The following is a 26,174-nucleotide window of genomic DNA, read 5'->3' as shown; positions in this document are numbered from 1 at the left end:
TGTATGTATGTGACAGTGTATGTGTGAGAGAGAATGGACATGTGAGTATGTGTGAGAGAGAGAGAGGATAACCACCTAATCCTTGACAATATCAGGGTGACTGGAAATCAAGAGCTCCCACGTATGGACAGCAGGGGCTTTTTTAAATCCTTATTAGTTTTAATTATTGGGTGGTGTTTGATATATGTGCTGTTTTGAAATATTTTATTGGTGTTTGGGAAATTGTAAAAAATGTATAAGATTTTAATTAATAGAAATTCTATTTATCAGTAGTTTTAAAATATTCTTTTATTAGTATGGTTTTACTATTATAACTGATGCTTTATGTTTCTTGATTTTATTTGCTTTATGAGGAATGGTGGTTCTGTTTTTCCATTGTTAATACACACAGTCTGGCTTCTTGGGGGTTTCCATTTCAGTTTTTGTCTAATTTGTGCTCCTTTATTTTGTATTCTGTATTTGGTAAGGATCTGTCTTTGCTCTGTGTGTGTGATCATGATGAAAGATTCTGCTAGCATAGGGATCTATAGCAATCTGGTTTGTTTTGTTTCCTAAGTAGGTGGTGTATTGGTATTCTAGGACCCAGTGTAATATTTACCCTTGCTTTTTCACAGGTAGGGTATTGTTGTTTGAGTCCTTGGTGTTATTACTGTTAAGTTACAATGGGATTGCAGTATAGATTTTGAGTGTCTTTTTTGCGGGGTTTTGTGTTAGTTTACAATGTGCCTGGCAGTGGAAGGTGTTTGTGCTGCTGTTACTGTGAGGTGACTCCAGAATTTGAAAATATCTTTTAGTATGATGAGCTGTAAGGGAAACATCCAAGCTCCATTGTTTGGGGGAATTTCAGTAGATACACAGAGTTACAGAACTGGAGGTGCAGGATTTATATTGACATTCTGTCCCTTCCTATAAATTCCAGACTTCACTTTCATAGCCATATAGAATTAGTTGAATGAGGCTATCAAATAATTTTATAGTGTGAAACTGGCCAGCTTTTTAAAATTACGCAGAAGACCCTTTGGACTTTTTTTATTAACACCAAATATTCAAAAGCTGTGTTCATCCCATCAAGCTCATATATCTCATTAAAGAGGTAAATTGAATAGCACAAAAACTTAGTTTTAATTTTGTTACTCATAAATTATAACGCTAACATTAATCTTGGAATATTATATATTTTTAATATAAATGAAAGGTTTTCACAAGATAGGTTGTGTCGTGAAACATTTTATTATGTGTATATTTAAGGAAACATACATAAATTGTCGAAATACATTTCGTTCGTTTAACCTTTAACCTCTGGTTTGCTAGTAGACTGAATTACCGTGTCACGAAATTGTTTGTCTAAAAAGTGTGTCACCAACATGAAAAGTTTGGAAAGCTCTGCTCTAGAGACTATAGGCAAAGCTTACAGTACAGTAGGTATTTTTACTACCTCTACCTTCTTTCTGGTTGATTCCTGTTGTGTCGCTCCCAGGTGGCCATCTGCCATCTACCGTTCGCTGGCTTTCTTTTTATGGTGGCGTCCGGTTTTCGCCAGTGCCTGAGGACCATGTCCATCACGGAAAAGCATGAGATCTGCATCCTGTGCCTGGGGGCATTACATGATGTCCGAGGGCGTTAGCTGTGCGATCAGATGACCCCCAAAGGCCGTTGTGCTTGGCTTGATAAAATGAAGAAACTTTTTGGGCCAAAGAAGTCTACTCTGCCCATGCCTGCTTCGGAGTCTCTGACACCCAGGATTCGAGGGGAACCAATGGATACACTGCCCCTTTCCACGCCCCCGGTGAGTTCTTCCAAGGAGCGAGGAGCCAGTTATCGACCCTTGCCGATTTCGGTGCCCTTGAGGACTTCGGGATCCTCAGCTTCCTCGGTGCCAGGGAAAGACTGGACAGAGTACCGTGGGAAGGCCCACAAGTATAGACACCAGTCACCGTCTGCACATGGTTTCGGTTCCAGTACGGCACGAGTGGTAGCAGTGGCAAGTAGGCCCCATTCTCTGACAGGCCTGGGAGTTCCAGGCGTTCCACACCTTTAGCAGTGCCAGGCACCGAGCCTCCTCAGGGTTCCGTGGAGGCTCCGGTGACACCTCGTCCCCCTCCATCAGTGCTGTCTACATCAGACTTCCAGGAGGAGTTGGACTGCAGGGTGCAGAGTGCGGTGCTCTGAGCCCTGAGGGGTGTCTCCATTGACGCCGGCTCCCATACCAGCGCCGGAGCCTGTGCCATCTCTCTTGGTGTCACTGCTTGAGTGTCTGGACGTCTTACTTGGTGTCCTTCCGATGCCCGGGGGCTCTTCAGTTCCCCAGCGACCAACTATGCCCTCCTCAGGACTGATTCCCATCACTGGATCTTCTGAGGAGGATGAAACGCAACAGCCGTTGATGCCATCTAGTTCTTTGGTCCCGAGGCCACAATTCCTGGCCAGGATATCGTGTTTCTCATTGCCATCGCTGCCAATAGGGCTCCCGGTACCATCTATGCCCTTGTTGCTTCCAGGGCCTTCGGTGGATGGGCTTCGTCCGCGCAGGCCCCCCGGGGACCTTAGCGAAGAAGAAGGCCTATATGACCCATGGGGAGATGACTCCTCAGAGTCCTGCTCTGAAGAATCTGGTGATCTCTTGGAGCCCTCGCCGCCAGAAGAAAGGCATCTGTCTTCTCCAGAGGATATCTCCTTTGTGGATTTTGTTTGGGCCATGGCTGAAGCCATCCCCTTCCAACTCCTCACGGAGGAAGAAGCTCGCCATAAGATGCTGGAAGTGCTCCAGTTTGTCAATGCCCCAAAGGAGATAGTGGCTGTTCTGGTCCACGACTTATTCGAGGAGCTCCTCCTTAGGATGTGGGAACACCTGATATCTATTCCTCCTGTGAATAGGAAGGCGGATGCCACCTATTTGGTACTGCAAGCCTTAGGGTTCGAACGATGCCACCTCCGTCACCAGTCAGTGATAGTGTGCTCTTAAAAGGGCCTTGCGTTCCCGTACCCATGTCTTCGACCCTTCGGGCTGGGAACACAGGGAGCTGAATGCCTCGGGTAGGAAAGTCATTCAGGGTGCCCTGCTCATCGCCCATATCACCTCCTACCAGTTATATATGACACAGTACAACTGGAACCTGTGGAAACAAGTCCATGAACTTGCCGAATGCCTGCTGTAGCAGCAACAGGAGTTGTTCTCTGCAGGTGTTCAACAGGGTCTAGAAGCCGGAAAACACAAGGTGAGATCCACGTATGATGTTTTCGAAACAGCAGCCAGGGTAGCCGCAGTGGGGATCGGTGCCCGTAGGATGGCCTGGCTCCGTGCCTCGAACCTTTGTCCAGAGGTACAAGAGAAGTTGGCAGATCTCCCCTGTACAGGAGAGAATCTCTTTGGGGGTAAGGTCAGGTATGTGGTAGCTCAATTGAAGGATCACGATGAAACCCTTCAATAGCTGTCAGCTAGCGCTTCCGATCCGCTATCCTCTGCAGCAAATCCTCCCGGCCGAGTTCCAGGGTTTGCTCTCGTCAGCAGCGAACCCCCAAAACCCAGCCAGCTCCCCAGTAAGCCCCAGCTATGGGCTTTTGACTGGAGGTGAGGGAGCATGGGTTAACCAGCCATAGCCCTGCCGCATGATCCCCCGGTAAATGGCAGGCTTCTTTGTTTCAGCCACCACTAGCCGCTCATCATGTCCGACCGGTGGGTGCTTACCATTGTTCGCCAAGGGTATTCTCTGAAATTCAGACAAGTGTCAGTGGGATTTTCCCCCATATCTGTTGTGGGGCTCCTCTGCCCCACAGGAAATAATTTTTGACAGAGCTTTCCGCTCTGATGATGGCAGGAGTGGTAGAACCCGTTCCCCATCATCAGCAAGGCAGAGGGTACTATTTAAGGTATTTCCTGATATCAAAGAGAACTGGGGGCCTACGTCCCATTCTCGACCTCAGAACCTTGAACAAATTCCTTCAAAGGGAAAAGTTCAAAATGGTCTCTGGTCACTCTGATCCCTGCGCTTCAGAAAAGATTGGCTCTGCTCCCTCGATCTCAAGGAGGCTTACACCCAGATTGTGATCTTCCCAAACCACAGGAAGTTTCTCTGCTTTGTGGTTGGACAGGTTCACCTCCAGTACTGGGGACTGCCATTTGGCTTGCCCTCAGCCCCTTGGATGTTCACCAAGTGCCTGGCAGTGGTGGCAGCACACCTCAGCCATCAGAGGGGACATGACGACTGGTTGGTCGAAACCCTCCCGCGAGGGGGTGATGACGCTTTGACCCTTACTGTACAGGTGCTGCAATCTTTAGGGTTTGTTATCAGCTATCCAAAGTCTCACCTCTGCCCGTTCCCTCAGCTGGACTTCATAGGAGCCAGACTGGACATGACTCAGGCAAGGCATGTTTGCCCCACGATTGGGCTCTCCCCCTGTCCTCACTGGCGACCTTGGTATGCAGCAGACAGCAAGTAACTGCCTGTCTGCTGCTTCGTTTGCTGGGCCACATGGCAGCCTCTGTCCATGTCATCCCAATTGCCCACCTCTGCATGCGCAGGGCGCAGTGGACACTGCGTTTGCAATGGTAACAGGCATCCCAGGACCTCTGAGCCCTTGTCTCCATCACGCAGCCTCTTGAGGATCTCCCTGTCCTGGTGGGAGAATCTCTCTAATCTAGAGCAAGGGATCCCCTTTCAAGCTGCCCCGCCTCAAGTGGTTCTTACCACCGATGCTGTCCCCCCACGGTTGGGGAGCCCATGTAGATGGCCTCCATACGCAGGTTCACTGGACGGCTCAGGAAGCTCTGTACCAGATAAACCCTGGTTTGTTTGACCCGCAAACTAGTCCTGATTCAGACAGTCAGGTGGCATTGTGGTACATCAACAAACTGGGGCCAAGGATCGTACCTCCTCTCTTAAGAGATGGTGTAGATCTGGTCGTGGGCTCTGCACAGGGCATGTCACTGCAAACGGCGTCCATGGCTGGAACGCTGAACATGCTGGCGGACTGCCTGAGCCGCTGTTTTCAGCCGTACGAATGGTCATTGAACCTGGCATTGGCAGCCCAGATTTTCTGCTTATGGGGAATTCCAGATGTGGATCTCTTTGCCTCCCCATACAACCGCAAGGTGAGCAATTTTTGCTCCCTTTTGAGGACAGATGGATGCCCAGCCTCAAACGCCTTTGCCCTTCATTAGGGCACAGGCCTCCTATACACATACCTTCCTATTCCGCTGCTCATGAGAACTCTTCTGATGCTCCAGAAGGAGAGGGAACCAGTCAGAGAAGGAGGGAAGCTCCAGAAGGAGAGGGAACCAGTCAGAGATCCCATCTGTCTAGGGACTTTGCCTGATCTGGATTTGTCTGACAACGTGTCTCAAGTGCTGGTAGCCTCCAGGAAATCTTCCACCAGGAATTCCATCTTAGTTTGAGGTGGAAGAGGTTCTCCGTCTAGTGCGAGGGGAATGGCTTAGATCCATTCACTTGCCCTGTTCCAAGGTTTCTGAACTACATGTGGCACCTCTCCGAGGCTGGGCTCAAAACCACCTCGGTTAGGGTTCATTTGAGTGCAGTCAGCGCTTATCGCGGCATTGCTGGCACGCCTATCTTGGTTCAGCCTATAGTAGGTCGCTTAATGCGGGGTCTGCTTCAGCTAAAGCCCCCTGTTGTCCTAGGATCTCAACATTGTGTTGGTGTGATTCATGCATCCTCCTTTTGAGCTGAAATTCCTCACCTGGAAAGTCCGTTTTCTGGTGGTGGTTACTTCAGCTCGTAGGGTAAGTGAGCTTCAGGCCTTGGTTATGTACCCACCTTACACGAAGTTCTTTCAGGATCGTGTGGTCCTGCGTACGCATCCCATGTTCCTGCCTAAGGTAGTGACTGATTTTTCACATCAATCAGTCTTGTGTTGCCCACCTTTTTTCCAAGGCCCCATTTCCACCAGGGAAATCCAATTGGCTAGAAGACTCCATCTCATTCTGCTATGCGCAGTCGGGCCTTCAGCTGGGAGGCTGAGTTAAAGCTCACTCTGAGGGCTATGGCAGCATCGGTGGCCCACTTACAGGTGGTTCATGTCACTGAAATCTGCAGGGTTGTGACGTGGAGCTCCCTGCACACGTTTGCCGTTCATTATTGCTTGGACAAGGATGGTCGACAAGGCAGTAGCTTCGGCCAATCTGTCCTACGCAATCTCTTCCCGGCTTAAACCCAACTCTTCCTACCTAAGGCCCCTTGGGTGGGACCAGGCTATCTCCCTATTTGACCAATAGCACCACAGTTGTGCCTGTTGGCACCACATTTTGTGCCTGTTAGTCTTGGCTGTTGCCGAGAGCAGCCTGGAGCATGGTATTCACCCATCTGTGAGGACTACCATTCTGCTTGACCTAGGAGAAAGCGCAGTTGCTTACCTGTAACAGGTGTTCTTCTAGGACAGCAGGATATTAGTTCTCAGGAATCCCACGAGCCACCCCGTGCAGTTGGGTTCTCCTGCGTTTTCTTGTCTTATTTTTTTTTGCTCATGATTTTTTCTATATTATGAGATTGAAGGGGGACCTTAGTGTGCCAGTCAAAGTTCTCCATGCCGGGCTCCATCTGATGATATCGCCCATCTGTGAGGACTAACATCCGGCTGTTTTAGAACACCTGTTACTGGGAAGCAACTGCGCTTTCTCCTCCAGGAACTTATCCATACCTTTTTTTTTTTTTTTAAATCCAGCTACACTAGTTTCCTTAACCACATCCTCTGACAAAAAGTTCCAGATAAATGCAACGCTTCATAGATAAACATAAATGACAATTCCTGCTCCTTAGTTTATAATCTAGTTAAGACCTGAAACACAGGACAAATAAGAGGACCCAGAAATGTACTTATTACAATAAACTGGTTCAAATCAATGCAACTATGATCAGATAGACTTTGGGTTTAAGATTTAAAAACAACCTAAAACTGGTGGGAGTAGCTGGCTTGTTACGGCGGTTACTACCCCAAACCAAATATCCAAATTACTACCTCCACCTTCCTCTACTCCTGATGCCTTTCAACTAGCTTGATCACTCCATTCTTATACTTCACTTCAATGCATATCCAGCATAGTTCTCTGCTTCAACAGCAGGGGAAAAGAAAAACTGTTACTTCACACATCCAGCAGAGCTCTCTGCTTAAACGGCAGGGGAGAAGAAAAAAGGATTCACACTCACAAAGCGGGGAGTAGCTGGCTTGTTACGGCGGTTACTACCCCAAACCAAATGTGCCTGATACTTCACTTTCAATGCATATCCAGCATAGCTCTCTGCTTCAACGGCAGGGGAGAAGAAAAAAACTGATACCTCACGCATATCCAGCATAGCTCCCTGCTTCAACGGCAGGGGAGAAGATAAACAACCAATAAAGGCTGTATAACATAATCTGGGTAAAAACAAATAAGCATGGGTGTAGCTTGCTTATTGCGGCGGTTACTACCCCTACTACCTCTAACTACTCAAGCTAGATATTTCACTTGGATGCAGCTCCATCACCGCTCTCTACATTAATGGTGGGGGTGGAAGGGAATTAGAACCAAGAGCTAAGAGAAACAGATAAGTATGAGAGAAGAAATGAGGGAAGCTTGCTGGGCAGACTGGATGGGCCATTTGGTCTTCTTCTGCCGTCATTTCTATGTTTCTATGTTTCTATGTTTCTATATTTCAATATGGCCAGTGGGAGCATGATATGCCAACTCAGGAAGGCTAGTTCAGACATACTGTGCTGCAAGATGGAAGATGCAGAATTTGGAAGCTGGTTGTAGAGAGAAGGAGCACAGATGCTAAAATTTTATTTATTTTGAACAATTTATATCCCGTCAATTACTAGACTCTTTCAAGCAGGTTACAATAAAACATTTACAGCATTTAACAAATAACATAAAAATATACAGATATTATTTAAAAAAAAAGTTTAAAACAAATTGCACATCATGATTAAAAGCCTCCCTGGTCATCTTATAGTCACTCTCCTGATGTAAGGACAAAGGCAGATTGTTCCACATGGAAGGGGCAGCAAAAGAAAATGCACAATTGCATGTTTCTTTTAAGTGGAGTTTCCTTTTTGTCAGGTAACTCCAGCAAAACTAAATTCTTTGAATGAAGCGTAATAAGGCGCTAATATCAGTTCAAATAATCTCTCAAATAAGGTGGATTGCCTTCAATTCGTGCCTTAAAAACCAAAATGACAATATTTTAAATTTTATTCTTTGTTTAATGGGAAGCCAGTGTAGAGATTGCAGAGCTGGTACAATATGATCATGTAAAGCACAGCCAGTAACCAAATCTGCTGCATATTTCTAAAGAAGTTGCAAAGCTAACAATTGACATTTAGGATGGCCCACATATAAGCATTACAATAGTTTATTGGACAGGACAAAAACCTGAACCACCATTCTAAAATCACTGAGATCTAAAATGTGTTTCAGCCATCGCACTTGTCTTAATTTTAAAAAGCCCCTTTTCACCACTAATTTCAGTTGTAAATCAAAGTTTAAAAGAGGAATCAAATAACACTCCTAGGTTACGAACTATATTGGAGTCAGGAATAGCAACATCATCAATGGTCAAAGAAAACATGAAGTCCAAGGAAACATGAAAATACAGCTTCTGTTTTAGCAAGGTTCAGTAGGAGACCATTCTCACTCATCCAGTGCTTAACTAGTTGTAATGTCTGGGATACCAGAAGACGTGGCTAAAGTACACTCACTGAAACTGGAAACAAAAGCTGTATATCAGCGTACATTTTGAAATCTGTTCCTAGATCTTATAACAAAAAGCATTAGGGATGCATGTAAACATTGAAAAGAATCGAAGACAGACAAGACCCCTGTGGTACACCATAGGAAATTGATGCCCAGTCTGAAGAATTTTGTCCAACTCTTACTTTCTTAGCATATGGACACGTGGGGTTATGCACCTCTACCAGTATATGGAGACTGAGCAAAGCTGACATCACGATATATCTACCCCTGCAGTGACATCAGCATGCCAATATTCTCCGTTTCCAGCAGATGGTGGACGTACATCTCCCTACTGAGGATTTCTTAAAAAAAAATTTTCAAAGGAGAAGAGAAGAACTATTTGCCCTGCTTTCCTGTGGTGATACCTTATGGTCCTTTCCTCATTTGAGAATTCCTGAGGTGATTTCCTTGGATCTTTCTCTCAGACGAGTGCCTTGGTCTGGTAGCTGGTTTTTCAGCTGGCGTGGACTTGGCTGTAAAAAAAAAACTCCACAAAAAACCCCAGTGAAGGTCCTTGCCCTCTCCCCCCTGCAGCCGGAGATAGACTTTTACTCAACTGGGATGGGCTGAGCTCAGGTAAAGGGTAATTTACAAAAAAAACCAATGAAGCAGAGTTAAATAGGGACTCCTTTTCCTCTGGTCTCCATGCTCTGTCCACTGATCCAATGGTTGTTCCCACCTCCGGGGGAGCCTAGGGGATGGGGGCAATTTGGGTTGAGCAGCCCTTTTTGGGAAAGGCCCCGCTCTCAGGCTTGTCTTGTTTGCCATGTGGTAGGCCATGGTGGCATTTTCGTGCATTTTTCTGCACACAAGACTGTCCTCTTCAATTCTGTCTGTGCTTGTGGCCCAGCTGGGTGTCCAGGTTGGGCATATAGGAGCAACTACCAGAGCACTCAGTTGTGCACACACACTTGCACGCACTTATTTGAGCTCGCTTTGCATGCTTATCAAAGCACAGTGTTGAGCACCTAATTTTTGGGCTCCTAAATTTTGGGTGCCTAGTTCTTGCAGCACGAACATAGCTGGGTGCACAATTATCAGATGTCTGTTAGGGTGTATTGACAGACTGATGGCACCCATAGCAAAGAAGTCCAAGTGCCTCGCCCTATGTGTTACTTGTTATATTTAGGCTTGTCAGCACTGTTTGGAGGCTCAGGGAGAATTGCCTTAGTCTGATTTTACTAAGACCGGTTTTTCCCAGCCTGGTGCGGGAATGGAAAAAGAGCTGCCAGAGGTGTCGCCTGATTTTGGGACTCCCCTAACTGCTTCGTAAATACTGGAAGTTAGTTCAGTGGGTGCAGGTCTGATGCCCCCTGGTTTTGGCATGGATCCAGCTGCCTTTTTTTGGATAGAATTTTTTTCAAGGACTGCAGTCCTTCCTTCAGGTGCAGTCCCTGGCCCCGGTCAATCTTGACAGGTCAGGATTGCAGGCTGCGGATTCCCGCGTGCCTGGTGCTGTCTGTAAGCATTGAAGTAAGCCTAGATCTGCTGCGTGTCTCCCCGATAGGGACCCAGATGGCATAGATGGTGAAGCCGATCCTTCCTTCCTGGAAGATGGGGAAATTCCTCCGAGATTGGAGCCATATAGAACTATGTTGTGTTTTTTTTCATAAAGACATTACCGGCTCTGATTTCCCAGACATTGAGGATGCAGGGAGTTCGGGGGCGGAATCCATGTCTTAGCTAAAGAAAGATCCCATTTTGATTTCTGTGTGTAAAGCCTCTTGTTTCTTCCCTTTTATGGAGGCCATTCAAGAATTGATTGATCTTGAATGTGGTGCCCCGGTAGCTAATTTTTAAAGAGGGACGGGTTTTGGAAGGACTGTACTCCCTGGATCCAGTTGCACGAGAGCAATTGCGCTTGTGTGTGCCGTAAACAAGTGGAAGACTATCCCTGTAGAGGAGGGCACTGCCTTGAAGGATGCACAGGATAGGAGAATTGAGTCTATCCTTAAGCAGACTTTTGACACAATGGCAATGAATTGGCATATAGCTTCCTGTTGTTCCCTGGTGGCTTGCTCTTGTTTACTTCTCGCTCAGGTTGATTGAATCTGGTGTGTATTCCAGGTCAGTGATGGAACCAGCAGCTGCCTTTTGGCAGATGTGGACTGCAGTTTGGTCTGCCCTTTAGCGAGAGAGGTAGCTTCGGTAATAGCGGCTAGTCGCCAGCTATGGCTCAGAAATTGATTGGAAGATCCATCTTCAGTGTTTTCCTGTTGGCTGGTGTTGATTGGACCGCGGGTAGCCTCTTGCCCTGTTCGGGAGTAGCTTTGTTACATCCCACTGGTTCTGGATCCACCTGTCCATATGCTAAGAAATGAGAAATTACTACTTACCTGATTGATTTCCTTTTCTTTAATAAGGACAGGTGGATCTACCTTCCCACCCTTGGCTGCCAGATGGTTGTGCTATTGTCCTGTGTGGCTGCATTTTCCAGGGATTACTGGTAAGTGTCAATCCAGCCCCTAGACTAGTGTTTACACTCTTTGAGCTCAGTGTTTTCCTGTTGGCTGAGTGCTGGAATAGTTATCTGTTAGTAATCAAGCTTTGTTAGAATGTCCACAGTCAGCTTTTGCAGAGAATACTGGCGGGCTGATATGTCTGCAGGGGTATATATACCTTGATGTTGGCTTTGCTCCGTCTCCTTCTGCTGGTAGAGGTGCATAACCCCACTGGTTCTGGATCCACCTGTCCTTATTAAAGGAAAGGAAATGATCAGGTAAGTAGTAATTTCTCTTTAACTAATTAGGAGCAGAACCAATTAAAAACAGCTCAACCCAACTTTGTCTCTGCAAGATGTTGCATTAAGATAAAATGATATCCAGTCAAAAGCAACTGAAATGTCGAAGAAAATACCAATAATAGGTTGTTTTTGATCTAATTTGTGAACAATAAAATGAGACTGAGCAAACGAATCTCAGTACTATTACCAGTTTGAAAACCACTGACTCAAATGTAAAAGTTTGTTTTTGTAAAAAATCAAACTGAAGCAGTGCCACTTTCTCAATAACCTTCACTAAAGAAGAGAGAATCGAAATTGGCCTATAACGTGTAGGGCTATCTGGTGTAAGCTGAGTATTCTTCAAAATAGTGTACAACTGCTCTTTTAAAACCATCTGGAAATTCTCCTTCTATAAGAGACAGATCAACCAGTTTACTCAAAATTATTTAAACCTACATGAACCCAAAAAAGGCAGGGATCTAATGAGCATCTCTGTAAGAACTAAATTTCAAAATTGCACCTTCAATTTTGGACTTGGCAACATAATCAAAGCTAGTCCAAACTGCTTTAGTGGTAGTAGAGGGCACATCAACAAAAGCAGCAGACTCTTATTAGAATGCCTAAAGAGTCCGTAACAGCCTCCAATTTTTCTATACAATATTTGGCATAAATATTATAATCAAGGGTATTTCCTTTCTCATTATTTCCTATTGGAGAGGTAAGGCGAGTAACACTGAAACAATTCTCTAGGACAAGTTAAAGAAGATTGTAAACGTGTTATAAAGCTTTCTGGTATATTCAAACTAAGATTGATATGCAATGCCTGCTACAATAAAGCCAGCTCGTAATAATTCACTTGGACATTTATTATAAAATTACATAATTTGCTTTACTATAACTAGCTCCTGCTTATCATGCACTATATTCAGTAGGATAAGTTGATCTTGTTGCTTCAGTTTGTATATCTTAGCTGCTATGCAATTGATTACAGTTCTGCTATGATGCAGTAAGATCTTAACCACTGCACTGTGGCACACCAAATGTATACATTTGAAGCAGTTAAGCATTTGTAAAGAAAAATGATAAGAGAAAAATGAGTTAAAATGGCATAAAAATAAGATGCCAAGATATCTGTTCAAAAATGTATTTCCCATTATAAAAATCCTAACTGTCTAATTAAAACAAATTTAACAATTCTGTAGCACACCTTGAACATGTTCCCTTTTTGGCAAAGGAAAAAGGGGGCTTTAATAGTGCAGTAATTAAATTGTTTTATAAATCAAATTAAATTAGATCAATGTACAGTGCAGCGATTCTGAATTTGTATACTAAACAAGAAATCTGTTCATTTTTGTATTGTAGGTTGCTGAGATTTTACAAATGCCATCCATGAGAGTATATGAAGTGGCAACTTTTTATACAATGTTTAATCGCAAGCCAGTAGGAAAATACCACATTCAGATCTGCACCACAACACCCTGCATGCTTCGAGACTCTGATGGTATACTAGAAGCCATTAAGAAAAAGCTTGGTATGTAACAGCAAGTTGTACAATTTTATATTTTCAATCAGTCATTATTCCTGCCTTTTACAACAGGACAGATATTTCTTATAGGGTCAATTTTATTTCAATAGTTTTCATTTCTTATACTCATTCCAATGCTCCTAGGTTATATTCCTGGAGAGCGCTGACTTTGATATAAGTTCAGGCCCTTGGACCTATTGTCTTTCCTGCCTTTTATATAAAGGATCCTCCCACCAACCTCAGTAGCTTTTGAGGACAGTAGTCCTGGTTCGGCAGTGCACATTATGTCTGTTATTTTGCTTGTGTGTGGAAGGATGACTTCTGTACACAACCCAGGATTTTTTTTTTTTGTTTAAATCATTTTTATTGAACAACAAAGAATTAACAAACAAAATAGCAGCATAATAGTTTTTCAGATAACCCATCAGAACAGCGTCATCAAGCATGCGCAAATTACATGACAGATATGCCAAGTATATATTCAGTGTAAACTTACACTATTTCTAGGCACATGGAGGAATGTCCACCAGAAGTGGTTCTGCATATTGGAAGGACATTTTACATAGAAAAGAAAAGATCCCACTAAATATACGAGTAGATACCCCATTCTGCACCCATCCCACCCACCCACCCACTCCAGAGCTCAGGATCCTTAAGCAAAATAAAGAAAAGGCTAACAGCGCCGTACAGAGTAGCCACTAGTCTAAGACTAATCAGTGGTTACATCGTTCAGGATCAGGCTCTGAGCTGCCGGGTGTAAAGATTGATGGTAAATGTCCCACCGTTTAAGAGTTTTTTTTCTTATTAAACCATTCAATTTCTTTCTATATATTTGTCCAACATACATGTGTGATGGATCATGTTATGAAATTGCAACATTGTGGGCGGGTCTGAAGAGATCCATTTTTGTAAAACACATTTTTTGCAAGAAATATTGCCAGTCTGCACCACCACTGTACATATTTGTTTGGAAATAAGATGCCTCTAACGTCATCCCAAAGAAACACATTTATATGATATGTAAAAGATACCCCACATATGTGTCAGGTAGTTGTGTACATCGTGCTAGCAGGAGCAGACTCGTGGACAAGACCAAAACTGGTGTCCCAGCATGCTACAGGGGTCTCCACATTTAGGGCATTTTCCACTACCTAAGTTTCTATCTGTTCCAACTGGTAACCGTTATATATATATATATATATATATATATATATTTATTTATTTAATGAGTTTTTATATACCGTCATTCGGTAAAGCTATCACAACGGTTTACAAAAGCTCAAATGCAGGATTTTTAACAATTGAGCAAAAAGGGATAACAGGAAGTATATTAAACAAAGAACATAAGAACATAAGAAATTGCCATGCTGGGTCAGACCAAGGGTCCATCAAGCCCAGCATCCTGTTTCCAACAGAGGCCAAACCAGGCCACAAGAACCTGGCAATTACCCAAACACCTAGAAGATCCCATGCTACTGATGCAATTAATAGCAGTGACTATTCCCTAAGTAAACTTGATTAATAGCAGTTAATGGACTTCTCTTCCAAGAACTTATCCAAACCTTTTTTGAACCCAGCTACACTAACTGCACTAACCACATCCTCTGGCAACAAATTCCAGAGATTTATTGTGCGTTGAGTGAAAAAGAATTTTCTCCGATTAGTCTTAAATGTGCTACTTGCTAACTTCATGAAGAGATATTCAATTGCTAACTTCATGAAGAGATATTCAATTGCAAAGATATTAACTGGCATTTGCACTACAGGTTGCACTAAGGGGTGCACAAAGGGGAGGGCCACTTTGTCGTGCCCCTTCGGCGCATGATGCATGGCGTGCAGCAACTGGTGGCAGGGCTCCTTTCAACGGTCGGAGCTGCCCTTTGTGACGTCGGGGGGGGCGGGGCTTCCGATCGGGTCTCTTCCTCACATTGCAGTTCTGTTTTTTTTTTCCTTTTTCAGTTTCAGGTGATATATCCCATTCAGGTGGGAGTTGGTGCTTACTTAGTAGCTTATACCAGCAGGAGAGCCTGTGTCGGGTAGGATCATCTATATCTAAGAGTCTGATAAAATTTCCCATGCGTGGTTATGGGGTCAGGCAAAGATAGAGTGTATGTAGTGGCGGAGTTGTAGGTAAGTGTAAAAATGATGGGGTAGAAGACCATAGTTCTCTTGTAGGGTCTGAAACGAGTACATGGAATTATTGTCATCCACTACATGTACAATAGCCTTAATGCCCCTCTCATACCACTGTTGGAAAACTCTATTGTGTAGGCCCAGTTCGAAATCCTTGTTTCCCAAAATAGGTAAGAAGTGAGTGGTCCGCTGAGGAAATTGCAATCTCCGACAAGCCCATCGCCAAGCCTCTAAGGTTGGTCGAATCAATATGTTATGGTGAAGCTGTATAAGAAGTATTCAGGAAGTTTTATATAAGAGAAATGAGTCTCTGAGATTTAATTTGAAGTTGTTCTACCACCAAAGGGGTGTAATAAGTAGTTCCCATAATCCAATCAGCTGCATGATGTAATTGACAGCCACATTATAAGTTTTTAAATTGGCTAGACCCCAACCACCATATTTTTTGGGATGGCGAAGTTTAGACAATGTGATGCGGGGTTTTTTGCCTTGACACAGAAATTCTTACCTGAGCATCCATTTCCCGGAGCTCACTGTTCGACCAATAGATAGGGAGTAACTGCATCACTTATAACCATTGGGGTAGAATCATCATTTGATACAGTGCAATCCTACCCGCTAAAGTAAGTGGCAAGGTTCTCCAAAGTTGGAGTTGAACATTAGTTTTACGTAGTAGGGCTCTGTAATTTAAAGATTGTGTTAAGGCTGGAATAAGAGGTATTAAGACTCCCAAGTATTTTATGGAGTGTGAGTTGCCTGAGGTATTGGGAAATCAGGTGGAATCCAAGCATGAGATTCAGGTTGGGTGAGCAGAGCTGCAGACTTCCCCAGATTTAATTTCAAGCCCGCTATTTGCCCATAGCGAGTAAATTCCTGCATTAATGCTTCCTTAGAAGATGGCAGAGTACTTAGGTGCACCAAAAGGTCATCTGCAAAGGCTACTAATTTGTAGAGCTCCGGCTCACCATACCGCAGGGAAATACCTTTAATCTCACTATTGGCCCATATATAATTCAATAGAGGTTCTAGGGTGAGAACAAAAATCAATGGAGACAGCGGGCAACCCTGTCGGGTTCCACGCTGTATTCCAAAGGGCACAGATAGCGCTCCATTGACCAACACAGAGGACGTAGGATTGCAGTATAGGGCCTGTAATGTTTGACAGAAGTAACCAGTAATACCCAGAGAGTCTAACATAGCAAACATAAAGGATCAGTTAACCTGGTTGAATGCTTTTTTGGCATCAAAGCTGATCAACATTGAAGGTATCTCTTGCGAATGACATGTCTCTAACGGAAGGTATTTTCCGGACATTCATGGACGAATTTCTCTCCCTAATAAATCCAGCTTGGTCTTCGCCAATGAGAGATGGTAATAGGCCAAATAGTCGATTTGCCATAATTTTTGCTAGTAATTTAACATCAAAATTAAGGAGAGAAATAGGTCGATGGGAGTCTGGCCGGGTAGGATCTTTATTATCCTTATGTATTACAGTGATATGTGCTATATTGTGGTAGAAAGGAGATTCCGGGTGCGCTATGAGATCATCCATCATTGCAGTTAAAGGCAATGAGAGTTGAGGGAAAAGTATTTTATAGAATTCAGCTGGGAAGCCATCTGGGTCTGGGGCTTTAAGTAGCTTGGCACTTTTAATATTATTACACACTTCTTGGGCACATACTGGGCAGTTTAACCCAGCTAATTGGGAGGGAGATAAACGAGGTAGACCTGCCTGAGATAGAAACTCTCGGAGAGCCACTAGATCAATTGGGTTGGCCTGATATAGAGTTTGGTAGTATGTTCGGAAAATCTCCCTCATTTCCCGATCCGTGTTCACTAGTGAGCCCGTCGTGGACCTCATTGCCATGATATGCTTTCGGCCATTCCAATTTTTAGTCATGTTCACTAAGAGTCTCCCGGATCTAGCACCATAGTGATAGTATTTGGCCTTAAAATACATAACAGATTTCTGTGCTCTTTGGTGTGGTAATGAGTTCAATTCATATGAAAACGTGTGGAGTAGAGATTTGGTCTTTCTTGTTGGTAATTTTACAAAGTTACGTTTGGCATCTTTTAGTTTCGTCTCTAAATTACGGATTTGTTGTAATAAATTTGTATTTTGCATCGCCGTGTAAGCTATTATCTCACCCCTGAGGACTGCTTTCGCTGTTCCCAGAATAAAGGGGCTGAGATTTATGTTCGTCATTGGTATTAGAGTTCCCATTTCTTAGCCAGGTAAGTGCGGAATCCCGAGTCACCCTAAAGGTGGTACAGGAATCGCCATATGCGAGTATGTTTTGCCGGTAGGTCTAATAACTAGTCAATGATCACTGGGGCATGATCCATGATGCCTAGTGGTCCCAGGTCAGTATAAATTATCTGAGCAAAATCAGCTTCTTGGGCTAGTATGTAAGCTATCAGAGACCCAGTACCATGAGCTTGGGAAAGATGTGTATGTTCAAGGTCATTCGGGTGAATGTTTTCCTCACATCTATCAGTCGTAATGTGTGGCAGACCATGGATACCCCTTTTGTTACTGCCTCACCCGGTTCAGCACGTTTGGTAGTTCGGTCTTGTGTGTGATCTAACACACAGTTAAAGTTGCCTCCCAACAAAAGGTGGCCCTTGATGTGGGTTGCTAACAGGGTTAATAGGCGAGGGAAGAAACCATGATTATTTTTTTAAAATTCTTTATTTATTATTTTTAGACTTACAAACTAGGAATATACACTCTTTACGCAACTAAATAAATCCAGTAATCATTACAATATTTTTTCTTCATAAAGAAATAACAATTAACATTTAAGAGTTTATCCAATTTGTACTTTCAATATATAATATGCAAGAAAGTAAACCATTGGGAGGACAGGAAATATCAAAAGGAGAAAATTAAAGAAACATCCATCAAAATAGTTAGGGCATTAGCCTAGTTATAACCGGGACATTTATAGTTTATGACCTTGCCCCATTTTGAGGTAATGGTGATGAGGTGGTCGGCTTACGAGCTTCAACAAAGTGGCATAATTGATCCGACTCTTCCCCCCTTTTTAAAAGACATTTACAGGCGTAATGTAACATAAAAGAAAAACCTAATGAGATAACACTTTGTTCGAAAGAGAGAAACTCTTTCCTTCTGATCCATGTCACTGGGGCCAGATCAGGATATATTCTAACTGACTGCCCATAAAATTGTACAGGAAATTGTCTAAAAAAAAAAGACTTCATAACATTATTTATATCATGGTCAGCAATGAAAGATTCCAATAATGTATTTCTATCAAGTACTTCCATATTAGAGTTTTCTAAGAAACTTGTCAAATTGGCGGGAATTGAAACAGCAGCAGCAGTCCCTGTAACAGAAGCCCTCTTGTTTAAGAAATAGCAAGAATTTATTGAGGGAATATAGTCCTGAGGAAATCCAAGTGCTTCTGTTAGGAACCTTTTCAGAGTAGTATAAGGTATTTCCCCCGCCACTTTAGGAAAAATTAAAATCCTGACATTCAAATGTCTGATATTGTTTTCCAAGATTTCCAGACGCCTTGAACAAGCCTGTTGATCCTTAATAATGAACACATTTAGGGCTTGGGCCGACTGAATTTTGCTTTCAGCCTCCACTACCCTATTTAAAACTGCATTAGACTATTCTTGGACGCTGAGGATCTTTTGTTGAAAATTATAAGCTACAGAGTCTATTTTACTTTGTAGCCTACTTAGTGAAGTCCCGAATCCAGCCACTAAGTCCCATATTGCCTCTAGGGTTACTGTCTCCAGCCTACATGGGAATTGCGTGGACTCACCCTGTACGCTGGAAGTTGTTGGTTCCTGGCTTCCATCCAGAGGGGCCTCCACTCTCTCCCTCCTCTGCAGATCTCCTGGGGAGCCAGTCACACCTTCTCCATCGCCAATTTACTTCCTCTCCAGCGACAGAGGAACTCTTCACATCCAACGCACCAGAAGCAGCCCCCTCCTGCCCAGTCGCTCCTACTGTGTCATTGGAGGGCGACTGGACTGCGTCTCTGTCGGGGTCATGCTGTGCCGGAGGCAGGCGCAGGTCAGGGCTGAGGGACGCCTCCTCCAAGGGAGATCCCCGTTCTTTCACCGGCTACTTGCAAATCTGGCTGGCTCAGGAAGCGTTCGATATCAAGCTGCGTCAATCTATGCCGCCATCTTGTCCTCCTCAGAAACCATGATTATAAACGTTAGGCGCATATGTAATTACAAATAGTAAAATCTTGCCCATGGATTTGGCCAATTAGTATGAGGTTTCTATCTTCATCATCAGCTAGCGTTTGTTCAACTTTATTTATTTATTTATTTATTTATTTAAATACTTTTTTGAAAGGGTACATGTTTACCGATTTAGAATTGCTACCCCAGCTGTGCTGGATGAGACGTGCACAGAGTATACCTGATTTACCCACATAAGGTGTAGCTTTTGATGATCCAGTTCATTTAGCTTAATTTCTTGTAAAAAGGCTATATGTACATGGTGCCTTTGTGGGGTTTGCAGTATTTTATATCTCTTGAAATCAGAGCCTATACCTATCACATTTTGTGCCATCTTATGAGATTAAAGCATAGAAATAAGAGCAACAAAGAATTAACCATTTCAGGAACCTGGCCTCCCAGCCTAAACCCAGGTCTATGTGTGTCATATCCATATGGTGCAAATGTTCCTTTAAATTAGGATCTATGTAAAACAATAACTCAGTATTACCTTGAAATCCTCATCCACCCTAACCCTCCCCCCTACTAACCCCCAATGCCTATAATCTACCATCTCTCTAAACATAAAGAGCTGTGGCGCCTATCTACATTCCGTAACCCCCCTCCCCCCCCCAGATATAGAAAAAAGGAAAGAGAAGAAAAAACCAAACAAACTGCAATTAGCTCTCCGAGAGTCATTTCAGGTAGGGGTAATAATAGCGGGTCAAAAACGCACGTCCAAACTGGGGCTAACTGTGAGCTTGGCAGAGCGCACCGTTCTGTATTGGCCTGTAAGGTGGTAAGAGGTTTTTGGTGCAGTCAAGCAATTTTAGCAGACATTATGGTACAGAAGTCAATGCTTCTCCCCTGCCAGCTGGTTCTGTGCTCTTCAGCATCTGCTCTGCAGATAGCTTGTGACAACTATCTAGAGGCATATTATTTTTCAGAAGATATAGTAAAATGTCTGGCTATGGTTCAGAAACTCCCTGGTTCTACTCTCCAGTTTTCTCTTTACTCGGAGAATCAAAAGATTTGTACTTATTTTTCTCAATTGCAGTTTATTGATTTTATATAGATCACGTGTTCATTTTATTTTTAAAGTTTACTTCCTTTTAGAACATAAGGATCTAAGATAGAGATCAACAGGAGATTCTCCTATAAATATATCCAATCAATGTCAAACATGCCTATAAGCACAGAAGAAATTCTTTGTAAACCTAGGATCGCAGATGGCACTCTTTCTCCTGCTAGATTTGGTTATCATGTTGGGATAGAACTCCTTGCTACTGCTTTGGGTTTATCCTGGTTTATGTTAACTGAGGGAGAACAATATTCCCAGACTGACCCTTCTTTCTCTGTCTAGATCTACTGTGAAACTTTGCAGTCCCTCCAACCCCTTTTCCCAACAGAATATTTCAGTCTTGAGGGGTGTTTTTTTTTATTTAAATGGTACTTTCCTCCTGCATTTATTTATTTATTTAAAAATGTTTTTTATGCCAGTATTTGGATACCACCACCATATCGGTTTACAATGTAAAAAAGTTAAAATAACTACTAAGCAATACAAGAATATAAAATAAAATATAAATCCGTGGATTAATTCATACATTATTAAATTACAATTTCATTTTAAACTCCATTCATACACGCATAACCAGTCAACACATTGCTCTTCCAATGCTGTCTGCTAGAATATTTCTGTTGCTATTGTGGTACTATGCTTTTCTAGTCTCAAAAGCCTGCTGAAATAACCAGGTTTTAATTGTTTCCAGCTCAATTGATACCAATCTTTCTTGAGCAACTGCACTGTGACCCTTCATTCACAAATATCTGGGATATTTCCCCTATTTTTATAACCTTTGCTATCCCAGGCATTGCAGTGATGGTCCTTAGGAGCCACAGACTGTGTGGCTTATTCCAGAATCTGGTATGCCTGCTTTCTTCATCTGTCCAGTAGATGTCACCTTTGAGCAATGTATGGGCAACTCTCCCCTGAGAGGCTCTGAAAACTGCCTCTGCAGGACCCCCAGCTCTGCTTGGCCTTGGGAATGGAAACTAGACTTGGGGAAACAATCTGGGTTTTGTGCACAGTAGGTACAGTACTTACTTTGAATCACCACGTCATCCTAGAATGTTTAAATTTGAATGTTGTTTTTTTTTTTGCTGTTGCGCTTGATGGGAGTAGAAGACTCTGATCGAGAATAAGCAATACCAGAAAATGTTCACTGACAGATCCAGTCATTCTAGTTACTTGTATCACTGGAACATATTTATGAACCAGATCTGATCTTCCAGTTAGAAGCAGACACCATCAGTAGATGAAACCGTACTGTGTTTTAGTAATAAGTCCCTTTCTAATGATTTGGTGTAAATTTTCATTATAAAAAGATGCTAAGGAATTAGGGGTTGGTGATACACTTAGGCTGATGTTTTAACACAGAATCATCTTGATTCCTGCAATTGCTCATAATTTGATCCCAAGAAATGGTCATGTCTTAGTTTCTACTTGTGTACAAGTCTCTCATGTATAAGTCAATAGGTGATTTTGAGACCAAAATCCATTGACTCATGTATAAGAAGAGGATTAAAATGTGATCTGTCAGGAAGATAAAAATTCAAGAAAAGCCATATCTGAATTAAAAAAAAAAAAAAATTCACACAGCGCGCTAATTTTAGGACAGGTCAGCAGCACGACCAGAGTTAGCTGCATAAGTTAAGCGGCCAACTCCACTCCATTTTGGCGTTTCAAGTGTACATACACGCATACCTTGGAGACTTTACAGTACATGTGGAAAAACAGATAGTATACATGCATAATAGGCTTTTTTGGGCCTATTATCCAGCATGAATTTCTCGACTTATACACTAGTATATACAATAATTTATTTTACTGGGACAAAGGGTTCTGTTTACTTTCTGGGATTTTATCTGCATCCAATCTGGTGGATAGTTCCTCTATCACAAAGTGGGGACAGATTAAAATGCTTTCATCTGTGTTTTAACATCAGAGCTGGCCATTCCCTAGTCTGTTGCTCTGGCATTGCAGCATGGGGTATCCAAATTCATATCGCCTGGTCAGACTTGGGTATAAATGTGGTGGAAGGGAAGAAGGATGATGTTAGAGGTGACTCCTTTGCCTATGAGTGGCAAGGATGGGTGTATTTTAAAGGAAGTGCTCCTCCAGGACTTGGGCCCATGCTACTACTACCAAAAAGAGGAGGTAGGATGGGCTGGAAGGGAGAACACTGCAGTGACATTTTTGCTAGGCCCAAGGGGGGGGGGGGCGGGAAGAGGGAACTATTTGAGTACTATTGGAGGTGGGATGGGGTGACTGGTGCTGGACAATAGGAGGGAGAGGGAAGAAGAGCCAGTGGTTTAACCATAGACAAATTTCTACTTAACCAGATTATTTCAGTCTTATTAGGGTTTAATGTTAGTTTAAGTTGAGACAGGGTTTTCTGAAGAGCTTTCATATAGGCTGCTAGTGTATGTTCAAATGACTTATATGACTTGTATGTAACACTGTATGCTCAAATGACTTAGAAAATGGAATGTAAATTTGAATGTCAGCATACAAAAGGAATATTACTAAACCTGTCAGTAATTTACACAGAGGAATCATAGATATTGAATAAAGTTGCTGATAGTGATGAGCCTTGCGGGACACCTGTATTACATGGAAAGTATAAAATATGTGATAGCAAAATTGCTTACCTGTAATAGGTATTATCCCAGGACAGTAGGATGTAGTTCTCACATATGGGTGACATCACTGGATGGAGCCCTATCACGGAAAACTTTCTGTCAAAGTTTCTAGAAACTTTTGACTGGCACACTGAGCCCACTGAGCATGCCCAGCATGCCATTATCCCTCGAGCCACAGGGATCACCCTTCAGTTTGTAGCAGTAAGTGTAAGCGAAAAAAATAAAATAATAAAACGTTTCGAACTCAACTCCACGGGGTGGTGGGTGAGGACTACATCCTGCTGTCCTGGGATAACACCTATTAAAGGTAAGCAATTTTGCTTTATCCCAGGACAAGCAGGATGATAGTCCTCACATATGGGTGATTAGTAAGCTACAGACTGAGTCATCTTTGTTTTGTACCAACAGTGTACAACTTGTGCAACAGGCACAACAACTGGTGTCCTGTTGGGAAAAATGAGGCAGCCTGAAATCACAGCAGGTTGGATGTAGAAGGAGTTGGAATTATACTGGAAATAAGTTCTTTAAGACAAATTGTCCAAAGGCTGAATCTTGTCATCCTTCCTTGTCCAGGCAGTAATGAACTGCAAAGGTGTGAAGCGAGCTCCATGTTGCAGCTTTGCAGATGTCTGCAATCGGTACTGAGCGATAGTGTGCTACAGAGGTTGCCATTGCTCTAACTGAGTGCGCCTTTACTCGTCCCTGGAGAGAAAGGCCTGCTTTTTCATAGTAGAAGTCTATACAGTCTGCTAGCTAGTTGGAGAGTGTTTGTTTGCTCACTGCCATACCTGGTTTGTTTTTGTCAAAAGAAACAAAGAGCTGTGTGGATTTTCTATGGACTCTAGTGCGGTCTAGATAGTACACTAGCGCGCATTTACAGTCCAAGGTGTGTAAAACTCTTTCACCCTTGTGAGAGTGAGGCCTTGGAAAGAATGTGGGCAAGTTTATAGACTGATTCAAGTGGAAATCAGAAACTACCTTGGGAAGGAATTTAGGGTGAGTACGCAGCACCATTTGGTCATGTAGGAACCTGGTATAGGGTGAGTATGTTACAAGTGCTTGTAACTCACTAACTCTTCTAGCAGATGTAATAGCTACTAGGAAGAGAACTTTCCATGTAAGAAATTTAACATCGCAGGAATCTCTGGGCTCAAACGGAGAAAGCAGGAGCCTTGCTATTACTACATTAAGGTCCCATTCTGTGTCTGGTGGCCGAAAAGGGGTTTTAAGTTGAATTAAACCTCTCATAAACCTACTTACAAGGGGTTGCGCTGATATCTGTGCATCCCCTGCTCCTTTATGGTAAGCTGAGATAGCACTCAAGGGTACCCTTACTTACGAAGTTTGGAGACCAGAGTCTGAAAGTTGCAAGAGATAGTCCAAAAAAGATGATGTGGGGCAGGAAAATGGATCAATACTTTCTGCGTGCACCACGTGGTGAATTCTTTCCACTTACAACTATAGGATTTTCGTGTGGAAGGCTTTTGTGAAGCTACAAGCACTTGAGAGACATTTAGTTGAAATATTGAATATTTGCAGAATCAGGCTTTCAACATCCAGGCTGTGAGGGATAGGATTTGAAGATTGGGATGGCGCAACCTGCCCCGATCCTGTGTTATGAGAGTGGGTGCTGCGCCCAGGCGAATTGGTTCTTTGATCGAGAGTTCGAGGAGTATGGGAAACCATATTTGTCGAGGCCAATACAGGGCTATGAGTATCATTGACCTTTTGTCCTGTTGTAGCTTCACGAGAGTTTTTGTTATTAGCGGTATCTGGGGATACGCGTATAGAAGACCTGAGTTCCAGGGGCGAGCAAAGGTGTCCTTGGCTAACTGTTTTCTCTGTTTGTGCAGGGAGCAGAATCTGTCCACTTTGTGATTCAGCTCGGATGCAAAGAGGTCCATTGTTGGCTGCCCCCAACGTTGGAATATCCTGGTTGCTACTAAAGGATCCAGGGACCACTCATGGGGTTAGAACTGACTGAGGCGGTCTGCAACTACGTTGTGTATGCCTGCCAGATAAGTGGCCCGGAGAAACATGGAATGTGTCAGGGCCCAATCCCAAATTTGTGTGGCTTCTTGGCAAAGGAGATAATCCGTACCAACTTGTTTGTTCAGGTACCACATGGCAAATGTGTTGTCTGTTTGTATGAGAGCAGACTTGTGTGAAAGGCAGTCCTTGAACGCATAGAGAGCATAACGTATAGCTCAAAGCTCTAGGAAGTTGATTTGAAAGGTGGTTTCGAGACTCGTCCAAGTACCTTGAGTTTGTAGATTGTTGATATGCGCTCCCCAACCTAAGGTGGATGCATCTGTAGTCAAGGTTACTTGAGGAACTGGTTGCTGGAAAGGTAGGCCAGTGAGAAAATTGTTCATGTTTGTCCACCAGAGGAGAGATGAATGCAACTGGTGGGTTATCCGAATTGGAGATGATAGTGATTGAATGGGTTGGAGCCACTGTGATCTCAATGTCCATTGCATTATTCTCATGGCTAATCTGGCCATAGGGGTGACGTGGACTGTGGAAGTCATGTGGCCTAACAGAGTAAGGAACTGATGGGCTGTAGCCGTTTGCTTTGCACGCAGAGATTTCGCTAACTTGGAGAGCATGTCTACGCGATCTTTTGATAGGAATGCTTTTGACACGGTGGTGTTCAATTCTGCTCCGATGAATTGTAGGAGATGAGAAGGTAGGAAGTGGGATTTCTGGTAGTTGATAAGAAATCCCAGCGAGTGAAGCAGATTGATTGTGAGCTTGAGAGAGTTCCTTGTTTTGATTGGCTTTTGATGAGCCAGTTGTCCAGATAAGGAAAAACGTGTATGCTTTCCTTGCGTAAGTGGGCCGCTGCCACCGCCAGGCACTTCGTGAATACTCGGGGTGCCGAGGCAAGTCAGAATGGCAGAACCCGGTATTGAAAGTGTTGACGACCCACCAGGAAGCGCAGGAACTTGCGATGAGGAGGGAATATTGGAATGTGAGCGTACCCGTCTTGAAGATCCAGAGAACAGAGCCAATCTCCTGCTTGAAGAAGGGGAAGCATGGTGCCTAAGGAGACCATCCTGAACTTTTCTTTTTGTAGAAATTTGTTGAGATTTTGGAGGTCTAAGATGGGTCATAGGCCTCATGTTTTCTTTGGAATGAGAACATAGGAGTAGAATCCT

General features: G+C 43.3%; 1 protein-coding gene across 2 annotated transcripts in view; it reads left to right on the top strand.

Annotated features, from left to right (window-relative positions):
* Positions 1-26,174, top strand: part of NDUFV2 (NADH:ubiquinone oxidoreductase core subunit V2) — a 168,283-nt gene that overhangs the window by 37,757 nt on the left and 104,352 nt on the right. For both annotated transcript variants that reach the window (XM_029591008.1, XM_029591007.1), the window contains one exon: positions 12,807-12,975. In XM_029591008.1, the coding sequence (XP_029446868.1) occupies positions 12,807-12,975 (169 nt within the window). The remainder of the gene's footprint in view (positions 1-12,806; positions 12,976-26,174) is intronic.

This window comes from Rhinatrema bivittatum, chromosome 2 (genome assembly GCF_901001135.1).
Source record: "Rhinatrema bivittatum chromosome 2, aRhiBiv1.1, whole genome shotgun sequence".
Classification (NCBI taxonomy): Eukaryota; Metazoa; Chordata; class Amphibia; order Gymnophiona; family Rhinatrematidae; genus Rhinatrema; species Rhinatrema bivittatum.
This window is presented reverse-complemented; position numbering and strand designations above follow the sequence as displayed.